General features: G+C 40.5%; 1 protein-coding gene across 1 annotated transcript in view; it reads left to right on the forward strand.

Annotated features, from left to right (window-relative positions):
- The window catches only part of pam (peptidylglycine alpha-amidating monooxygenase), a 76,400-nt gene that overhangs the window by 38,850 nt on the left and 17,134 nt on the right, over window positions 1-20,416 (forward strand). Inside the window, exons 9-15 of the mRNA XM_046066310.1 lie at window positions 6,738-6,786; window positions 7,076-7,143; window positions 13,751-13,831; window positions 13,920-13,996; window positions 14,835-14,938; window positions 16,207-16,400; window positions 18,732-18,791. Coding sequence (XP_045922266.1) covers window positions 6,738-6,786; window positions 7,076-7,143; window positions 13,751-13,831; window positions 13,920-13,996; window positions 14,835-14,938; window positions 16,207-16,400; window positions 18,732-18,791 — 633 coding nt within the window. The remainder of the gene's footprint in view (window positions 1-6,737; window positions 6,787-7,075; window positions 7,144-13,750; window positions 13,832-13,919; window positions 13,997-14,834; window positions 14,939-16,206; window positions 16,401-18,731; window positions 18,792-20,416) is intronic.

Consider the following 20,416-nt stretch of genomic DNA (forward strand, 5'->3'; position numbering starts at 1 on the left):
ACGTTTATACAGTCTTACAGATGCAACTGGCCCTTTGAGGGTAACCGAAATGCTTATGTGGCCCTTGATGAAAATGAGTTTGACACCCCTGCCCTAGGAGGAGTTTGTTAAAGTACCGACCTTGTAAAAGGCCATAAATGGGCTGAAATTGCATATCAAAATGGCTGACTTCCTGTGGCTCTAAGAGGTTTTTTTGTGCATCTTTGGATGATAAATGTACCACAAAAGTCCTGGTGATTCAGTCTTGCATCATTGAAGGGACACTTCCTGATTCCAGCAGGTGGCGCTATGAGGTTGAGTGAATTTTGACCTGTAGTAATACTGGGTGAAAGATGGCGCCGGTGTGTCTGGTTCGCCGTCTTACCCTGGCAACTTTTGTTTTGTTTGTTTGGTGTGTACTGTCTGTACCAAAGACCATTCATTCTCTGTTGGTGTATGATCGTCAAGAGCTACTTAAAATCAAAACTACAGTGGATATTATAGCAAACTATTCCGAGGGTGGATCAAAAACATTTCCCCCTCCGCTCTTGGCGGATGTCTCAGCTCACCTGATCTGCACCGGGGGTTCACCTTCCCGGAGACGCAGACGCAGAGGTACGTATTAAGGCATGGCTGGCATCACCCTCTGAGTTGATGCAGACTGCCTGCTATCTTTCACCGGAATGTCTCCGGTGTTTACAACACCTTGTCACTCGTCGCGGCCTTTCTCCAACTAGCAGCTGGTTTGTACCTGTTGTAGGCCCGTACGAGGAGCGACATGGTCTGCGCATCTGTGCCTCTCGATTCCAAAGTCCTGGCAGAAGGAATTACAGCAACCTTCGGCCGCTGTGCCGGTCAGCTCATGCGGCTGACATCTCGATTTTACCGACCAAATGTGCACTTATAAATGCAAGGTCGGTAATGAACAAAACTTTCATCCTTCAGGATTTCTTCATCACACATGCTGTGGATGTACTATTCTTAACAGAAACATGGATTGCCGTGGGTGAGTTCGATGCCTTCACAGAGCTTTTACCTCCTGACTGTACTTTTTTAAATTCCCCAAGGACCACTGGACGTGGAGGAGGAATAGCGACTGTCTTAAAGAGCAGCTCACATTGTAAACTTTTGGCGCCATCTGTTTTTTCCTCATTTGAACTAAGCTCGTTTGTCTTAGGCCGGTCGGATCCTGTACTGTGGTATATCGCCCGCTGAAATACAACAAATATGTTATCAAAGAGTTCACTGATTTCTTGGCCAGTATCATGACAGACTATGACAGAGTTTTAATTGTTGGTGATTTTAACGTGCATGTTTGTTGTCCTAAACCACTCACAAAAGATTTTTTAGATATGATTGATGCTTTTAACTTTTAACAATATGTCAGTGGACCCACACAAGAACAGGGGCATACGTTAGATCTTGTGTTATCTTATGGTTTGCCCATTTTAAATATCCAGACACAGGATGCTGTATTTTCCGATCACATGCCAGTTTTATTTGATTTTAACTTGTCCTGTCTTAAATTTAAACCAACTGCTCCTGCACGCCTAGGCCGTGTGTTTAAGCCGACCACTGCTGCTCAGTTTTCTTGTGCTTTTCAAAGTCAGTCTGACACTGGTCTCTTGGCTGACACAGAGAAATTAACTTCTTCCTTTCTCTCCACATGTACCAGCATTCTTGACATTATTTCTCCTTTAAAAGTTTTGCGCCCCAGACCTAAATCTGAGCCATGGTTCAATGACACCACCCGTGCAGCAAGGAGAGAGTGCAGGAGAGCAGAGCGCCGGTGGAAGAAAGACAAGCTTCATGTCTCTTATGAAATTTTAAAGGAAAGCTGGAGAATGTATCAAAAAATAGTTACAACTGAAAAAAATAGATACCTAAAAGAAAAAATTGTCCAAAATCTAAACAAACCATGTGCCCTTTTTAAAAGCATTGATTCAATTTTAAATTCAATCCAATCCTCCTGTTAGGAAGCTTCTTCTGAAGTCTGTGAGAATTTTTTACACTATTTTTTAGACAAGATTACCTCCATTAGAACCCATATTTCCCCACCTGTATCCGACCCCTCTGAAATGATGACCTGTTTAACAGTGTTTGATCAGTTTGAGCCTGTGTCGCTTCCTTGCCTCAATAAAATAATTTCACAGCTCAAACCCTCAGCCTGTCCCACAGACATTGTCCCCCTTCACCAAGGAGGTCTGGACCACTATAGGGCCAAGTGTCCAAAAAATTATTAACAGCAGTCTGACTTTAGGAATTGTCCCAGCTTATTGTAAAGAAGCAACTGTACCTCTAATTAAAAAGCAAAATTTGAACATTACAATTTTAGCTAACTACAGACCGATATCAAAGCTTCCTTTTATTTCTAAAATCTTAGAATAAACTGTATTTGCACAACTACAATCCTTTTTAGATACAAATTGTATTTTAGAAAATTTTCAGTCTGGTTTTAAAGCTTTTCATAGTACCGAGACTGCACTTTTAAGAGTTTTTAATGATCTTTTACTAACTACAGACCGTGGTGACTCTGCTATTCTTGTGCTTTTAGACCTTACTGCTGCTTTTGATACAATTGATCACGCCATTCTCATCTCTCGCCTTGAGCACTGTGTGGGCATCCGAGATACTGCCCTGCAGTGGTTCAGATCGTATTTATCTGAGCGATGTTTTTATGTAAAACTTAGTGACTTCACGTCATCTACCGCTCCCCTTCTCTGTGGAGTTCCTCAGGGCTCAGTTCTTGGACCACTATTGTTCTCCTTATACCTTCTCCCTCTTGGAAACATTTTTTAAAAATATGGTATTTCCTACCACTTATGTGGACGACTCGCAAATCTACTTGCCCCTGAGAAGAAATGCAAACAGTTCCCTGACTCCTCTACTTGAATGTCTCATGGATATTAAGGCCTGGATGTCTTTTAATTTTTTTAATTTAAACAAAGACAAAACTGAGGTCATTGTATTTGGACCCAGCCGGGTTTGTGACTCCACTCCCATAAAGTTCCCTGCAGCAATACTTACGTATTGCTGTAGTCACCAATTTAGGCATCAAAATTGACAGTGATTTTAAACTTGACAAGCAGATAAACACTGTGGTTAAATCCAGTTTTATTTATTATTTGAGGCTTTTATCTAAAATTAAACCTGTTTTATCTTTTCATCTTCTTGAGCATGTGATTCATGCTTTTATCTCGAATGCTTTTATCTCATGCTTTTATCTTTTTATCCCGTTTGGACTACTGTAATGCACTTAACATCGGTGTGAACCAAACCTCCCTCTCTCGCCTGCAGTTAGTCCAAAATGCAGCTGCTTGTCTTTTAACTGGAACCCGGAAACACAAACACATTACCCCCATTCTGGCCTCGATCCACTGGCTCCCTGTACATTTTAGAATACATTTTAAGATTTTAATGTTTGTTTTTAAGTCACTTAATGGGTTGGCACCTCAGTACATCTCTGAGCTCCTGCACACTTACACCCCGCCAAGGTCACTGAGGTATGCTGGTCAGCTGTGTTACTGAACGTGCCCAGGACCAGGCTGAAGACCAGGGGCGATCGCTCTTTTTCAGCAGTTTCCCCCCAAATGACTTACCTCCTCACATTAAAGTGGCGCCCAACCTCCACACCTTTAAATCTCGTTTAAAAACATACTTTTATTCCCTGGCTTTTAATTCACCATGAGAGCTGCTGTGGTCTTCGTTGTCGCTGTCAGTGTTGGTGTTATTTGTATTGTTTTGTTTTTATTTATCATGAGCATATTCTATATCATCTCTGTAAAGCACTTTGGTAACCTTGTTGTTTTTTAAATTGTGCTATATAAATAAAGTGGATTGTATTGTATTGGATTCTTTAATGGCGAAGCATCGAAATTTGCCGCCACACCACGGACACACCCTTACCCGAAAACTCATTTTACAACATGGCATCGTCAATGTGTTAAGGGTTTTCTAGGACAGTTTTGAAGCTGATATGGCCAACCTGCTAGGAGTAGTCCATCATAGCGTGAAACGTGACATTTTGTGTTGCCAGCAGGTGGTGCTATGAGTGAATGTTGGCATGTGGATGTGTTCAAGGCGGGGCTGTTATCATAGATGTCAAATTTGGTACAGATGTGAGCATGTACACTGAAGTTATAACAACTTCCTGTTTTGTGGCGACTTGTCGATTTTCGAGGCAACGCTCCTGGATGAAAACTTATCGTTTGTAATGGGTTTAGACTATGTGAACCAGCAGCGCTTGGATCAAACACTCGGCAAGTGGTCCATGTTCCGAGCTGTCAGACTCCGGCAAGATGAGGAGGTGGACCCGATGATGCTTGGTGCACAAACACAGTCAAGATGGACTCTGTTTCCCAAATGTCAGACTGTTTATTGTGAAGATGAAACTTTCATATTCACCGTGGGAGTTTTCCTTGTTTGTCCTGGTTGCTGTTTACATTCCACCTCAGGCCTGTGTTAGTGAGGCGTTACTACACCTGGCCGACCAGATAACTAACATGGAGAAAAAACATCCAGACTCCCTGCTCATTGTTCTTGGAGACTTCAATAGAGCAAACCTCAGCCATGAACTCCCAAAGTACAGACAGCATATTAAGTGTCCCACCAGGGACACTAACACACTGGACCACTGCTACACAACATTAAAGGACGCCTATCGCTCTGTTCCCCGTGCAGCCTTAGGACTCTGATCACTGTCTGGTTCATCTTATCCAAACATACAGGCAGCGACTGAAATCTGCTAAACCTGTTGTGAAGACTGAAAAGATGGACCAACGAGTCAAAACTGGAGTTACAGGCCTGCTTTGACTGCACTGACTGGAGTGTTTTTGAGGCTGCAGCCGCTGACCTGGACAAACTAACTGACACTGTGACATCTTAGATCAGTTTTTGTGAGGACATGTGTGTGCAGACAAAAACCTTTCGCATATACAACAACCAAAAACTCTGGTTCACATCAAAACTCAGACAGCTTCGTCAGACCAAAGAGGAGGCCTTCAGAAGTGGAAACAGAGTCCTATACAACCAGGCCAGGAACACTCTGACTAAGGAGGTCAAAGCAGCAAATAGATGCTTGCGGAAAAGCCAAATAACAGCAGTCACAGTCACACCTCTCACACCTCTCCCCCGCTCCACAACCATCTTCAAACAGTCACCTTCCCCCTCTGACACGCTGCTATCCCCCTCTCTGACCTGGACTCATGATCATTGCAGACGATGTGCGACACCTCTTCCTGAGGCAGAAGATCAGGAAGGCTCCAGGGCCAGATGGTGTGTCTCCATCCTGCCTAAAAATCTGCGCAGACCTGGCTGGGGAACATCACATCCAACACCTGGACTGTGTGCTCTCCCCACTGCTCTTCTCCCTCTACACCAACGACTGCACCTCAGGAGACCCATCTGTCAAACTCCTGAAGTTCGCTGACGACACAACGGTCATCAGCCTCATCCGGGACGGTGACAAGTTGGCCTACTGACGGGAGGTTGATCAGCTGGCTCTCTGGTGTGGCCAGAACAACCTGGAGCTTAACACGCTCAAAACTGTGGAAATGATTGTGGACTTCAGGAGGAGCCCCACTCTGCCCCCCATCACCATACCCAACAGCCCTGTGTCTGCTGTGGAATCCTTCAGGTTTCTGGGATCCACTGTTTCCCAGGACCTGAAGTGGGAGCCCAACACTGACACCATCATCAAGAAGGCCCAGCAGAGGAGCTCAACCTGCCTAAGGAGCTGCTGATCCACTTCTGCACAGCTATCATCCAGTCTGTCCTCTGCACGTCCATCACTGTCTCAACGTCTACAAGCCCATTGGTCTCACATCTCTTGTCATGACAGCCCTAGAGAAGCTGGTTCTACATCATGTGTAGTACTGGTGCTGTCCTAGAAAGTCTCCAGTTTGGTTACCATACTAGAAGGGGTGGATAATGCTAAACCTTTCCATAATAGAAACCATTAACAGTCAACTAGAGAAGAGCAGAGCCTTCGCTAGGCTCCTATTTTCTGTATTCTTCTGTAAAAGCATCCATCCCAAACAGAACATAGCCCACCCTCTATGATGTCATGGAGTGGTGTGGCAGTGCTCTGCTGGAGTTGTCACCAAGGTTAAGGAAATGGTCATTGATCACACAGCTCTCTTGCTTGTAATTGCTTCTCCATGCATATGTCTTTTTCTTGTCAGTTTTTACTTGTGTCCAAAATCAAATAGCCTTCCTGGATTAATACAGTTTTGATTTGAATGAAAGTTTGTACACACATTAATGCCCCGCTCAGAATGAATTATTAATTTTTATTTAGTGCCATCAAATCAAATTTTCTATTTTATCAACACTCATAACACATAACTAAATACCTGCAAAGCTAATAACACTCCCATCAGCCTTAGCTGTACTGTGTGTTTAGTGTTAATTAGCAAATGTCTGCATGTTACCACGCTAAACTAAAATGCACTACTGCTAGAGCATGAGCATGGCTGTGGATTCGTAGTTGTTTTTTTTGTTCTACTTACAAGTTTATTAGGAACACCTGTACAGTGTAATGCAATCCAGTACAATATACCTGCAATAAAACCTACCATTATGAACCTCATGCTGTTCAGTGTTTGCTACAGTATCAGAGAAGTATTGATTCAACTCTTTGAGAATTTGTGTGGTTATGAATAGGACTGTATGCTGTTGAAAAGGTGTTTGTAATATATCTTTCACTTCCATTTATGTAAATGTCAACTTTAGTGATAATAATTGTCTTTGTTCTGCAGACCATCATAGAGATTGCTCAGGACTTACCTTAAGAATGACATTAAAACCGTAAGTATTTGCTTAAACGTATTGAACTTTCTGTTGAATGCTGAAATAAGAACTGTGAAATTGCCTGTTGCCGGTATGTGGTGAGTATGAATAAAGAGTGGCATGGTGTTTAGCTTGTTCTTTCTGAGACTGCTGAATGTGTTTCTCCTCTGGAGCCCCTTGAATAATGTACATACAGATAGCTTGCTAAAGATGGAATAGGTAGGAAATGTCAGGGGAAAAGTCATAACTATTACCAAACCTTTACATCCTCTTACCCTGTGTGTGGCTCTTTGTACCTTCCTCAAAGGCAGCCATTCACTGCTGGCATATACCTGCTCATGTCGGTGGACACAGTTATTCTTCCAGGAAAAAAAGGTATGTTTGGTGCATTTTTTCCTAGATGAACGTTTGTCAAGCTCAACAATATAAAATTCCTCTTTTAGGCTTGTCTGGAAGACATGTTAATTCTATCATTTCTGGCAGAGTTATATAACTTATAATATACACTTGATTATTGCCCCTCTGTGGAAACACACATCGTGATAGCAATCAACAGGAGTTAAAAAAGGGACAAGTCTAGAATGGAATGGGGGGACAGACACTGGATAATGGGAGGCAAATTTGAAAATAACATAAAAATGTTATTAAAATAAAATTAAAATAAATTGCACATTATTAATAGTTATATTTAGTGTTCACTGTAAGAAATGACAAGTCAATAAATACAATAAGCAATAAACAAATATGTCTTTCTACCCAGATCCTACAAATATTTTGTTTTTATTTAATTTATAGTGCAAATGGGACAGCCTGACTGAGAGCTGCAAAATTACAAACTAAGGACTAAGAATCTGCAGCACAGAGGTTACTTTCTCTCTTCAACAGCTATTAATGAAGTTATCCTGTGCACAGTTCAACATTTTAATAAGGTCTGAGTTGATCACACCCTTTAATGTCTTGGTTGTATGCAGGGTTCGAGTTATAATCTGAGCTTCATGGGGGTCTCTAATATAACTAACGTAATCGGCTTAGATAGATAGCCAATAAGATTAGAGAGAGAGACAGAGACTTCATTGCTCATTACGTGGTCCAACACTTACTCTCTCTCGTGCGTGCGCAGACACACAAACGCAGAAGTCACTACTTGGCCCGGATCTCTGCGATAAGAAGTTTAAATAGCCTGTAACATGCCAACAAACGCCCCGCTCAAGGAGAGACCACAATTCCGCCCTTTACATAGAAGTGTGTCATTTTCAATTTTCAGTTTCACTTTATATACTGCTCGCCGCAGACACACATTAGCAAATGTATTATCTTATGTACTGATCTACTAATTGTAGGATGCATCATAAAGCCAATAATACAAAAAAATAAACAACAGCAGAATCTAGTACAGACTACAACCAGTGCAAGAGCCCATTGATTATACACTGTATCATGTAAACCAGCAGTTGTACAACAATTTTCTTACACCACATAACACAATCCTATTAGGTTATAGAAAACGGTAAAGGCTGTTCTCTTACCATTACGCAGATAAAACAGACCAAAGCGGTCTGTTTTCTGGAGGCTGTGGTCGCGGTCCTGGGACCCATGATGATGAAATTCCGATGTCCTTTTTTTATCAAAGATTGTACGAAAGGGAGAGGGTCAGATAGCCAAAAGCACCTCAAGTCTTTTCTCAGAGAGTAAAAGTGTCTTGGCTTCCTTACACACAAAGCACCCAACACCATCCTCCTTTGCAAACAGCCACGGGTTTCTTTCCTTCCAGCATCGCCACTGATTGTGACCCCAGTTCTTTGGTGGTCTTTCTGTTGTACCAACCTACTCATCCTGCTCCTCTTCTAAAAGATCCAAGTGTTTTGTGGTTCCAGATTCAGCAGGTCTGGTAACATCCTCTGCAGCAACAAAGCTAGTGCTTGCCTTAACACTAGCAGGTGAATGTTTTTCCGAGTGTGTTGTGGTGGTCCCACAGGCAGCAACATTTAGGTCAGAGCTAGCATAGCATCATCCATAGCAGCCGAGATTGTGCTAGCTGACATGCTAGCAGGTGAAGCTGTTTTTTGTTTCCTAGTGAAGAAACTGAAGCTGGCCAGGCTTGTAGACCCCGCTGGCAGCGGCGGCCTTTTTTTTGGCTGCAAGGTAACTCACGTGTCTAAAACAAACTATAACTTTAGTATTCAGTATAGCATCATGTTGGCGGGTAGTTCATGTTTGCGCAGTCTCAATTGTAACTCAATTAGCGTTGCATCAATATTGTACTGTGCTCCATAGTGGCTGCCTGGTGCATAATGAAAGTCATGCCATGCACAGCGTAGTTAATTTTGGAAAACTTGTTTATTTTACACATTTACCTGACGCTTTTATCCAAAGCGATTTACAATTGCTATATATGTCAGAGGTCGCACGCCTCTGGAGCAAGTAGGGGTTAAGTGTCTTGCTCAGGGACACATTGGTCACACTGGCCCTCATTTATCATTCTTGTGTAGACACGGGCGTATATGTTGGCGTAAGATTATGCTTACACTTCTCTCACCGCGTGATTTATGAAGATGTGCGTATCTTTGAAATCCAGGTGTACATGCCCTTGATAAATGCCGCGGCTGAAAACGATCGTCATTAGAATAACACACCCCTATATATTCAAGTTTACGCTTCCCCCACGCCCTCATTTTACGCCATGGACACACAGAAGAGGGCAAAGAAGAGGAACTTCTCCGACGTGGAGATTGAGACCATCACCAGGGAAGTGGAAAGAAATAAAATTGTTTTATTTGGGAGTTGGGATTAAAGGCGCCCACAAAAACAAAATATGGACCCAAATTACGACTTCTGTTAATAGTGTGTGGGTTGAGAAACGCATTCCAGCAGAGGTAAGAATGTTTTATTGCTCAATATCCAAAAGGGGAAAAGAAATGTTAGGAAACGAATACATTTTGAAAAATAAATTTGCTGTTAGTACTCACCTAAAAGATAACCATGACCCCTCAATGCGCCTACCTGCAGCCGTCTGCGCACGCTGCTGTGCTAAAAAATGAAGGCATCGTGAGTGCCTCCAGGCTATCGTGCCACAACATTTAGTAGGCAGAGTCTGGCATCACAAATAATTTGCACATTGACTGAATGATAATTTTTGCGGTTGATGTAGCCATCAGCCATCATTGAGAATTGGTGTACAGTGAAAATCCAGTTTAAATAGCTGTTTGGATGAGCAAATGACCTATCACAATGCATTATTTTACAGCAGGTGTTTTGAAACAATTAGCATTTAATTTAGTATCACGTCACATGTATTGGGGTGTACAATGGTGATGATGATGTGATGTAGAGTACCATTCATTCACATTAATAATTGCATGACAATTTGTAATATTAATCTTATTATTATTATGATTTTTATTATTTATTATATTTATTTATATTATTATTTTATTATACGCTTATTGTTATTTAGAAGAAGAATGTCCTTATTATTATTATTATTATTTAAAAGAAGAAGAATGTCATTTTTATTATTTTGGCAGTCTGAGTTATTTTTTGTTCATTGAAAGCCTTTCAATACTGAACCCAGTCCGTGCGCACCTGCCGGGCCTAACCCTGAAATGTCAGGTTAAGCACACAGGGTCCACTGGGTATAGCTTTTGCGTTGAAGCGGCTATAATTCCTACTATTGCAACATCAAGGGATGATGCTTACATTTTGTTTAATGCAAGATATTAGTCAAACGCTGAGCAAGAAAAACATAGACAAACCAATCTTGTGTTGCTTTAGAAACATTTTATTATTCTATTCAAAATGTCAAGAAAAGCAAAACACTGTGAAAAAAAAAAAAAACCTTAGATGGCATTTTAAATGCGCATTTGGGTGCTGACTTGTGGCTGGTTCCGTGAATCTGCAGCGTGCATTTTTCTGTTTTTAGCCAATAATATAGTCAGTTTGACCTGCAACTTTTATTTGTGTCACAGCCTATTTTTGTTTAGATATACACTGAAATAAAAGCAACCCCCAAATAAACTACAAATGAAGGAATACGTATGCCTACAAATCAAATGCTTTGGTAAAGTCACACAAATTAAACATTGAAGTCCATGTTGCACAAAAATAAACACTGAAGTTTATAATTACTATGTTGTTTTTTTTTACATTGGGTCATAATACATCTTTTAGTTTGTCAGTGATTTGAGCATGCCGTACGCCAACGTCCATATTGATAAATCTCAAAGTCACTGTGGTTTTGGGTGTACGCCAGGTATACACTGGAAATTTGGTGTACGCACTTTTCATAAATTAGGGCCACTGTGTCTCACAGTGGATTCAAACCCAGGTCTCTCACACCGAGGGCATGGGCCTTATCCACTACTCCATCACCACCCCACACATTTTAACCTGTCAAATGTTATCTTGTTAATGTAAATAGTACTAATTTCAATGAAAAATATGTTGTTTGTGATTCAAAATAATGGTTGTTGATAAATGAATTAGAGACCCCCACAAGATGCATGATTTTACTGCTTCCATGGGAGCTCAGACCCTCCTTATGGGAGCTGAACTCGTGAACTCCCACGTAACTCGAACCCTGTATGCAAAACAAAACAGTGTAGCCATGGAAACTCAGTTGTGGTCAGTTGTGGACCTGCAGCCTAAAGCCATTATAATGTCAGGTGGCAGGATGCAGGCTGCCTTTCCCCGATATTAGACATGAATTGTTGGACCGTGACTTTAAATTACCCTTTTTAAATCTGTAGTCCTTGGTCCTGCGTGTTCTTTCATGAAGCAATAGGAGAAGATCCAAAGGTCCAAATTAATCAGTTTTATTACAAGTAAATGAATAAAGCTTACAGAGCTCTGGGTCGATCTTCCTTTCTCTGACAAACATCAAGCTGTATCAGTTCATGAAGTCTGACTGGCTATCTCTCCCTGACCCAGTGTTTTAGTATACATCGTCATGTAATAAAACAGTAAAACAAAAGTGTAGGTCAGTCCATGATTGGCCCAAGTCCTCTGACCCCAATGTTTGTCCTCTGACTCCACGAATCACCTTGCTGTTGCTGGGCAGATTAGGAGCGTAGTTCCTGAAATAAGATATCTTGGAGAAGAGATGTTTTGTACCACATTCCAAACTACCCCTCACCCATTGTTCAAGTCTCCTTATGTCTCCCCATGCAGAGACCCCCTGTTTCTGCACCTCTCCAAAAAACACACACATCAGGTCTCGTTTAATAAATGATAAACCAACATATAAACTTCTACCTATAAAATACATCAGAGATCAATATAAGAAAACACAAAAATAGTGGTTACCCTGAGTAATACAAAAATCATACTATCATAATCTCTCAGAATTTAGTTTGAGAGTCCTTTTAAAACTTTAACTCGGCTAATTGATGGAATTATCATCATAAAAATCTGAGATAACATCAAATAGCATTAAAGAATTGCAGAAAAGAGCGTTTGTTGCTGATTCAGTTCAAAATATTTCTCCACATCACTGATCAGCATCTCGATCTGGCACTAAGTGAAGTTTCTCTTCACTGTTTTGCAACAGGATCAGCCGTTGTTATTTGGACCTTAGGACGTGACGCTGGCGTATTTATGTTCATTTGTATAGTAATTTATGGGAGGAGCCAAGGCGGGGTATGTGGCTCGTGCATGTGCGCATGTTGATTGGGATGGATAAAGGAAAGGTGCGCAGGACCTGGCCACACGCCATGTGGAGATTTCTGCGTACACACATTTCAAATTCTGTGAGTATGCCATCTTTCAGTATGAGAGCCGCGCAGTCTTTTATACGTAAGGTCCCTGGTCTGGTTTGTAAGGTCTTTGGATGTATAAAACCTCTTAAACCCTGCGGGGTCGCCCGCTTTAGCTGCTTCTAAGCTGCTTAGATGTTAATACAAATATTAATGTTTAAACGTATGATCAATGTCAGTATGGACATGCTACACATTAGATTCGTTCAGTTCATTTAATGGAAACAACGAGCCCCCATAGTCTAATTCATATAGATTTACTGGTGTAACCTGCATGGTACAAGAAAAAAAATTGCAGACTCCCGTTACCTTTGAAGCGCTCGTTAAGTCCGAATGTGTCCGTTCCTTGATTACTTCTATTCCTTTAGTCTGTAAGGGTGCACCGATCAAAAGAATCAGAACAGCTTTTCATAAAAATGAATCCAAGTTATGAATCCTGGCATGTGAAGTCCATCGCTCTCTGTCTTCTAACTTCAGCCACAGTTCTCTCAACCTGCACCCTGTTGTTGTTTTCGTTACGTTGCTGCCTTCAAATTAAAAGCGCATACGCTGTCTGTCAGAGCTAGATCAAATGACTGGTGCGTATTTGATATTATTAGATAATTTTTATATAAGTAATGTTCTTTTTGAATTAAACTGTTTCATAGTTGCCTATTTCAGATTTGTGCAAGAGGGATTTAAGGCCTGTCCCATATGGACGCCTGTCCAAAAATAAAGGCAGAGTCAATTCAGTGATTTTAGCAAATAAAAGGCCGGGCTATTAATCAAAGTTTTACGGCATCCCACCGTTGACACTTCACCATTGCATTTTGAGTGGTCGCAAAGTCTAGAAAGGTGCTATGCAAATTCAGAGCATTTATATTTACATTACATTGAATGATGCATCACAATGTGACGTGGCCGATGTGTGTGGTGCTTTAGTAAGACATGGTTCTTGTCCAGCTGTTTGTCTTGAATCAAAGATAAAACACTGATGCATTTGCTTTATTTTGCTTTGTGGAAGATGTTTAATTAAGGCAGTTCAGAATTGGCATTATTGCCAAGCAGAAAAAATAGTATTACACTGGAGAGTTACCCAGCCCTAGCTGCAAAAAATTTAACAGATCCACAATTGGTGTATAGCACACGGTCCACATTCAAATGTTGCTGCTGTAATAGGAGGGGCAGACAGGGGGGTGTACAGTTATCACAGATTGGGCCTGTCTTGACATCCCTTAATATTTCTTTGTTAGTTACAAATGCAGACATCGCCTGTGATTACACTTCATATCCGATCTACCCGTTTGCCTTCAGGACCCACACACACCAACTTGGTGAGTCATAACCAGAGAATTTAGCAGTGTGTTTCAGATGAACTTTTATCAGGATCAGTGGAAGTCTAGATGAGTGTTTCTGTCACAGGTAAAGTGGTCAGTGGCTACAGGATCCGAGATGGGAAGTGGAGCCTGATTGGGAGACAGTCCCCTCAGCTACCACAGGTACGTTAAAAACTCACATGGTAGCTGAATTGTTAGTGCATGCATTCTATACACTCCCTGCTTCGAGTCTGTCTTGGGGACCTTTGTTCCGTGTCATACCCGTCTCTCTCTTCCACATGGTGAATGCCAAAAAAATAAATTTCCACCATTAATATGTACTGCTTAATATAATACCTATGGATGGACATTTCAAGTAAAACTACTAGTCGATAGCCACTGAGAACTGTGTCAAACATGTTTTACACGTAAAACAAAGGAAAATATATTTTTAAGACAAAACCATAGTTGCATAAACTATTCAATTTCTTTTGAAAATCATGACCCACCCCTAATAATAACCCAGTGTTTGCTGTTCCCTGGGGCGTCCCATAATTGTCTACAGAGGAGGCGTAGCTTGAGAGCAGCAGCAGCAGCTTGCAGCTAGTGCTCGGTTGTGTCTACACAACCGGAGCACTAGCTGCTAACTACACATGGAAGCACAGTATTGACAATAGGTCACTGTTTTGGAGCCCAACACACAGTTGCTGTAGTTAAGAAAACACACTTGAAGTGTAAAAATACACATAGGGTTGCAGTTATTAGCTTATAGCATGAGTAAAAGGCAAGTTCTTCTTCTCCTCTTGCCTCGGACATCCCAAGTGATAAGATTTCCCAAAATGTTGAACTATTAATCAACAATTTGATAAGCTATTTATCAAGCAAAATGCCAAATATTCCATGGTTTGTATGGGTTTTCTGTGTTCTGCATTTCTTTGTCTGAAAATTATCCAAGAATAGCAGTTTTTTAGTTAGAGGTATGTTTACTAATTACCGAGCAGTGAATGTGTTTTCTCTACAGGCTTTCTATCCTGCCAACAAGGAGGTGAATGTCAAGTATGGGGACACGATTGCAACCAGATGTGTGTTTACTGGTGAGGGCAAAACCTCCAAAACTTATATTGGGTGAGTTCTGTTGTAAACCCGGTGCACCTAATGCGTTTTCACACTGCAATGTAGATCAACAGTAACTCAAAAGTACCATTTCATTTTCTAAGGTTTTTAACTCGGTCCTATTCAGAAAACTATATTATATATTATAATATAGTTGTATATATGTCATGTTTACTCCCCTTGGACTGTGTTTGTGTTGAAATATACAGATGGGTGACAAGTTAAAAGAAAAGCCAATATGAATTGTCTTATGGATCAGGCCACCACGAGTCTCCAGAACAGCTTCACTGCTCTTTGCCGAGTCCGTGAAACTCTGTTGGACGGATGAACACCGTTCCTCCACAAGATATTTTTATTAATTAATTTGTGATTTTTTTTATAATCCCTTATTTATTTTCAATCTTTCTTTAATCAAGTAATGTCATTGAGCTAAAGACCTCTTTTGAAAGTGAGAACAGCAGATAGAAATGAAAACAAACATAGTCAGACATAAAAGGACATCACTAAATAGATCTGAAGATCAAAGTTCATATCATTTGGGCTTATGGTGATGGTGGTAGGGAGCATAAAATCTTCCATAGGTGTGAAACTGGGTTGAGATCTGGTGACTGTAAAGGCTGTCGAATTTTAAACATGTCATTTTCACATTCACCAAACCATTATTTGAGCCCTGGTGCATAGAAGCATCTGCATTTGATATGTTTCACCTCCCTTTTATTCAGGTTTTCCTTTAATTTGTCCCCCGTCAAGAGCTTACTGTGGTGTTATTGTAGTCATGGTCTTGTTTTCTCTGCCTCACCTTGTTTCTTTACACTTGCTTCCTGATCACTCATGCAGTGTTACAGCTTTATACATACTATATGTACTGTATAGACTGAAGAGTGAAACAAGCATTATAACCTGGCGTTCTGTATTAAAAATGCAAGGGTCTACTTTGTAGTGGTTGTGTTATATCAGTTATCATGAGATGATAAAATGCTTTCCAGGATGACCAGTTTGAGTGATACATCCATTAATCTAATAAGGAAATTGTGCTTGCACTCGTTTATTTGGCCATCACAGTACGTTGCCACATGGCTGAATTTATCTGCAAGGGTCTGAAGGTAACAATGAACTGCAGAGACTGATAAAATATTGGCCAGATATGGCTTGAGTTTGTAGAGAAGGTCTTAGTGATGAGGATATAGCACTGTTGCTCACTGTTAACATAAAGACCATCACCCTTTTTGCATAGAGTAAGTGACTTATTAATCCCCTGTACTTTTCTGTTTTGTCTGCAGTGGTACCTCTGATGATGAAATGTGCAACTTCTATATAATGTACTACATGGACAGCAAACATGCCATCCCCTACATGAACTGCATGGAGACGAGCTCCAAAGAACTGTTTCAGCATATTCCAAGCGAGGCTAATGTCCCTATCGCTGTCAGTCCAGGTCATTTGAACTCTATGATGCAAATGGGACATTCAACAGGTACTGAGGCATCAAAATGTCATTATGTTGCATACCTCTAACCCAAAGTTATTTAATTTAATTAGGCCCCAAGCATGAAACATGCAAGGACCGTATTGAAACTGAAGGATTTATTAGGGCCCGAGCATGTAAACCAGCGAGGACCCTATTTAATTTTTTTTCTTCTTCTTTTTCTGCTAAGTAATCGCAATTTTGGCTGCCTTAACATGCTCCAAAATAGAGCCCGACCGATTTATCATTTTGCAGATATTATTGGCTGATATAAGCTTCTTGCAGATATATCTGCATCAGCGTTTATAACCGCATTCTACCTGAGCTCAGAACCGGCTCTGTCAGTGTTCCTGGTGAGTTGGTCTTTTGTCACGTCAGTTACATGACTTAAACAATAATAAAAATAACCCTCATCACTTTTCTTCCTCACTTGATAATACTCCCATTTTTCACTGCCCTCTGCCGGCTCACAGCAGTGTGTTTAATGTTACGGTATCCTAGTTTTGGAGGCTACACTGCTGACAACCGAGATTGTAGATTCATTTCAGTTTGGCAGTTCTAGTGACCGGTCCTCTCATTTCTCTCAAATTTATTACTTCTAAATATTTTCTAACATCGCCAACAGCAGCTAACGCTGCCTGTTGCTAAATTAGCCACAAAGCTAATGCCATGTTTATCAGTGGAGTAGGCCAACATTAACGAGCGATTAAACCATATATCATAGAGCCAGAAGTTTGTTAAGAAATTGTTTCTGTAGCACTGGATAGAATTAACAGAATGCAGGTGATAAACTAGATGTAGAAAGTATTCACTGTTTATCATTATTATGATAGATATTATTTTTAGTAGTACTATATTGGTATTTATTATAGTTTCGCTGGCCCCCACAATACATACACTATTTAATTTAATGTTCATTAGTAGTAGTACTCTATAGTGTATAATAAATCAGATATTTTATGTGTTCTGTAGTTTTATTCATTTGACTCTTATTTATCTGAACTTTAATATATTTTGTATTTGTAACAATAAAGTTAAACTGCATTATGTCATGGTATCTTGGTGAGGTCTCAACAACAACCAATGTTAGGGATAATCTTTGTTTATGTTATGCGCTTCTTAAAATAAGGGGGGAAAGAATATCGTCCGATATATCGGCTATTGGATTTTAAAATCATAAAATATTGAAATCGGTATCGGACTTAAAATCCCATATCGGTCGGGCTCTACTCAAAAACTTACCAAAATTTGTACAAAATTCAAGGGTGGCAAAAATTTACATATCATATAGTGTCCGCGAATGGGCGTGGCAAAATGACTCGCTGGCACCCCTGACAGAGCAGCCCAGGCCAGCTTTCACCAATTTGTACAAAATTTTTGTGGCAGTTGTATCATGTCCCTGAACACATCTAAAGGCCAAAATTCACCCAACCTCTTAGCACCACCTACTGGTATCAAGAAGTGTCCCTTCAACTATGCAACCCCCATGCACTGAATTACCTAGATGCACGAAACTTTTGGGTCACATGAATAAACAAAACACAAAAAAGCCTCTTGAAGCCATTTTGATTTAAAAGTGCAATTTCAGCCCATTTGTGGTCTTTTACGGGGTCTATACTTTAACAAACTCCTACAGAATTAATCGGATCAACTTCATATTTTTGCTGTGCATTGTAAAGGCATTGATGATGAAATTTGTGCTGTTTTCGTTGACGGGTGTGTCCGTGGCGAGGCCTCAAATATTGATGATTCGCCATGAAACAGGAAGTTGTTATAACTTCAATGTACATGCTCAAATCTGTACCAAACCTTACAGGTTTCATGACAGTCCTGCCCTCAACACATCTACAAGCCAAAATTCACTCAATGCCGTAGCGCCACCTACTGGCAACAAGCTGTAAGCCTTTTGTGACAAATGTCATTTGATTTAGATGGCATTTTAACAGTGGGTTCCACACTTCACATACTTGTAAACAACATATAATTAGCGAGTGTCCTCTAGCGCCACATAGGGGACATAGAAAGTGACGATAAACTCCTTCATGACCTGTCCAAAACGCACGATAATTCAGAGGTTCTGAATCTGCAGCTCACACCCCAAGTGCACTGTACAATGCGAGGGCCCACCCAACGCTGCTTGCAGCTTTAATATTTAATGTATTTTTTTTCTGTTCTGAAATTGAATGTATGCTAATCTATATATAAAATAATATATATAAATAAGAATAATTTTCACACCTTTCTCCATGTATGCCTCTTTGTCTTGATGGATTTATCTTACAGCTTCCATTTTCAAAAGAACCTGCCTGTCTCTAACTAAACTTTGTTTTCCCTCCAAAGATGATCAAGATGACAGATCGTTGTTGGATACAAACAAGGCAGAACAGGTTCTGGGTCAAGGTGAGTTGTTGGACAATGAGCTGCACAACTGTGAAAGTATTTACCCTCCTCTACCTTAAACACTTTTCGTCGACATCATCCACATGAAATCGCTACTAGAGGTCAAAAACTCTACAGAGAACTTTAATTTCCTTGTAGCACAATTGGGCATCCGGGTTGGTGATTGCTCTGTGTTCACATAGGGACACAGTGGTCCAGAACAATCCAAGTAAATTTGCAGGCAAGAGTAAGCAGAAAACTGTATTGTCTTCCTAAAGCTTGGGTGCTTCCAGAAGACGTTACTTTGCTCAGTATTCTGGACAGTGTGTGAGCCTCTGTGCATGTTCTATGAAGGTGTTACTGGAGCAAAACAACTGAGCAGCAGTGACAGTGGATTTAGTTGTTTTAGATAGCAATACATTTGTATAAGTAAAAGGAGTCACATACTACAAAATACGTACAAATACGAGGTACAAACTTGTAGATTTTTTTTCACCTACAAACCGTACCAAATTCTTCATTGCAGGTGCACAAATCATATTCTGCAAATACTGCACAGTTAAAGAAAGACATAGGCTCATATTTTTGCTACAGACAAAAAAAAGGCCATCAACACAACTTTGCTTTAATTTAATATGATTCAAAATTGTATTAAACACAAGAACAGAATCACTGCTTTCCCAATAAATATAACAATTATAGGAATGTGCATTAAGGGTTAATTTGTTAGTTCAAAAGTAAGACAAAAAATAATCAGTCCTCCATGGAAAAGAAAAACTCACCAATTCCACTGATGCTCGGGAGATGGGTACCAGTGATCTTCTGAGCAGTTTTAATCACCCGCTGCAGAGCCCTCCGATCATGGGCCGTGCACATCCCGCCAGTTAGTGTTGTTTCCAGTCAGGATGCTTTCTGTTGCTCCTCTGTAAAAGCTGACAAGAACTTGGCGTGGGAATTTCTTAAGCTTCCTCAAGATATACAGCCATTTCTTTTCTGTGTCCTTGCAAAACAGGTGGTTCTGGAAGCTAGGTACCATAGTGCTGCTTAGCTTTCAGTCACATAGCACACAGTAAGTCTCTCCAAGTTAATTTCTGAGAGATCTGGGAATGTGGCAACATTTTCAATAACTAGGCAAGAGACAAGCAGCTTTAAGTAGTCCCATGATATGACGTCCACATGGTGTGGACCTTGTAAAAATATTCGCCTTAGCCTTTCAGTACAGTCGCTAAAAAAAATTGTGCTTTAAGGCTGGAAAATCTTAAAATCTGAGATGCTACTTTCCATAAAATAGTGTCGGGCCAGTGAATTCAAACTTAAGCATGAAATGCAGCAAATTACACTGCTAAAAATAAAGGGAACACTAAAATAACACATCCTAGATCTGAATGAATGAAATAATCTCATTAAATACTTCTTTCTTTACATAGTTGAATGTGCTGACAACAAAATCACACAAAAATTATCAATGGAAATCAAATTTATCAACCCATGGAGGTCTGGATTTGGAGTCACACTCAAAATCAAAGTGGAAAACCAAACTACAGGCCGATCCAACTTTGATGTAATGTCCTTAAAACAAGTCAAAATGAGGCTCAGTAGTGTGTGTGGCCTCCACGTGCCTGTATGACCTCCCTACAACGCCTGGG

This window comes from Micropterus dolomieu, linkage group LG13, assembly GCF_021292245.1.
Source record: "Micropterus dolomieu isolate WLL.071019.BEF.003 ecotype Adirondacks linkage group LG13, ASM2129224v1, whole genome shotgun sequence".
Taxonomy (NCBI): domain Eukaryota; kingdom Metazoa; phylum Chordata; class Actinopteri; order Centrarchiformes; family Centrarchidae; genus Micropterus; species Micropterus dolomieu.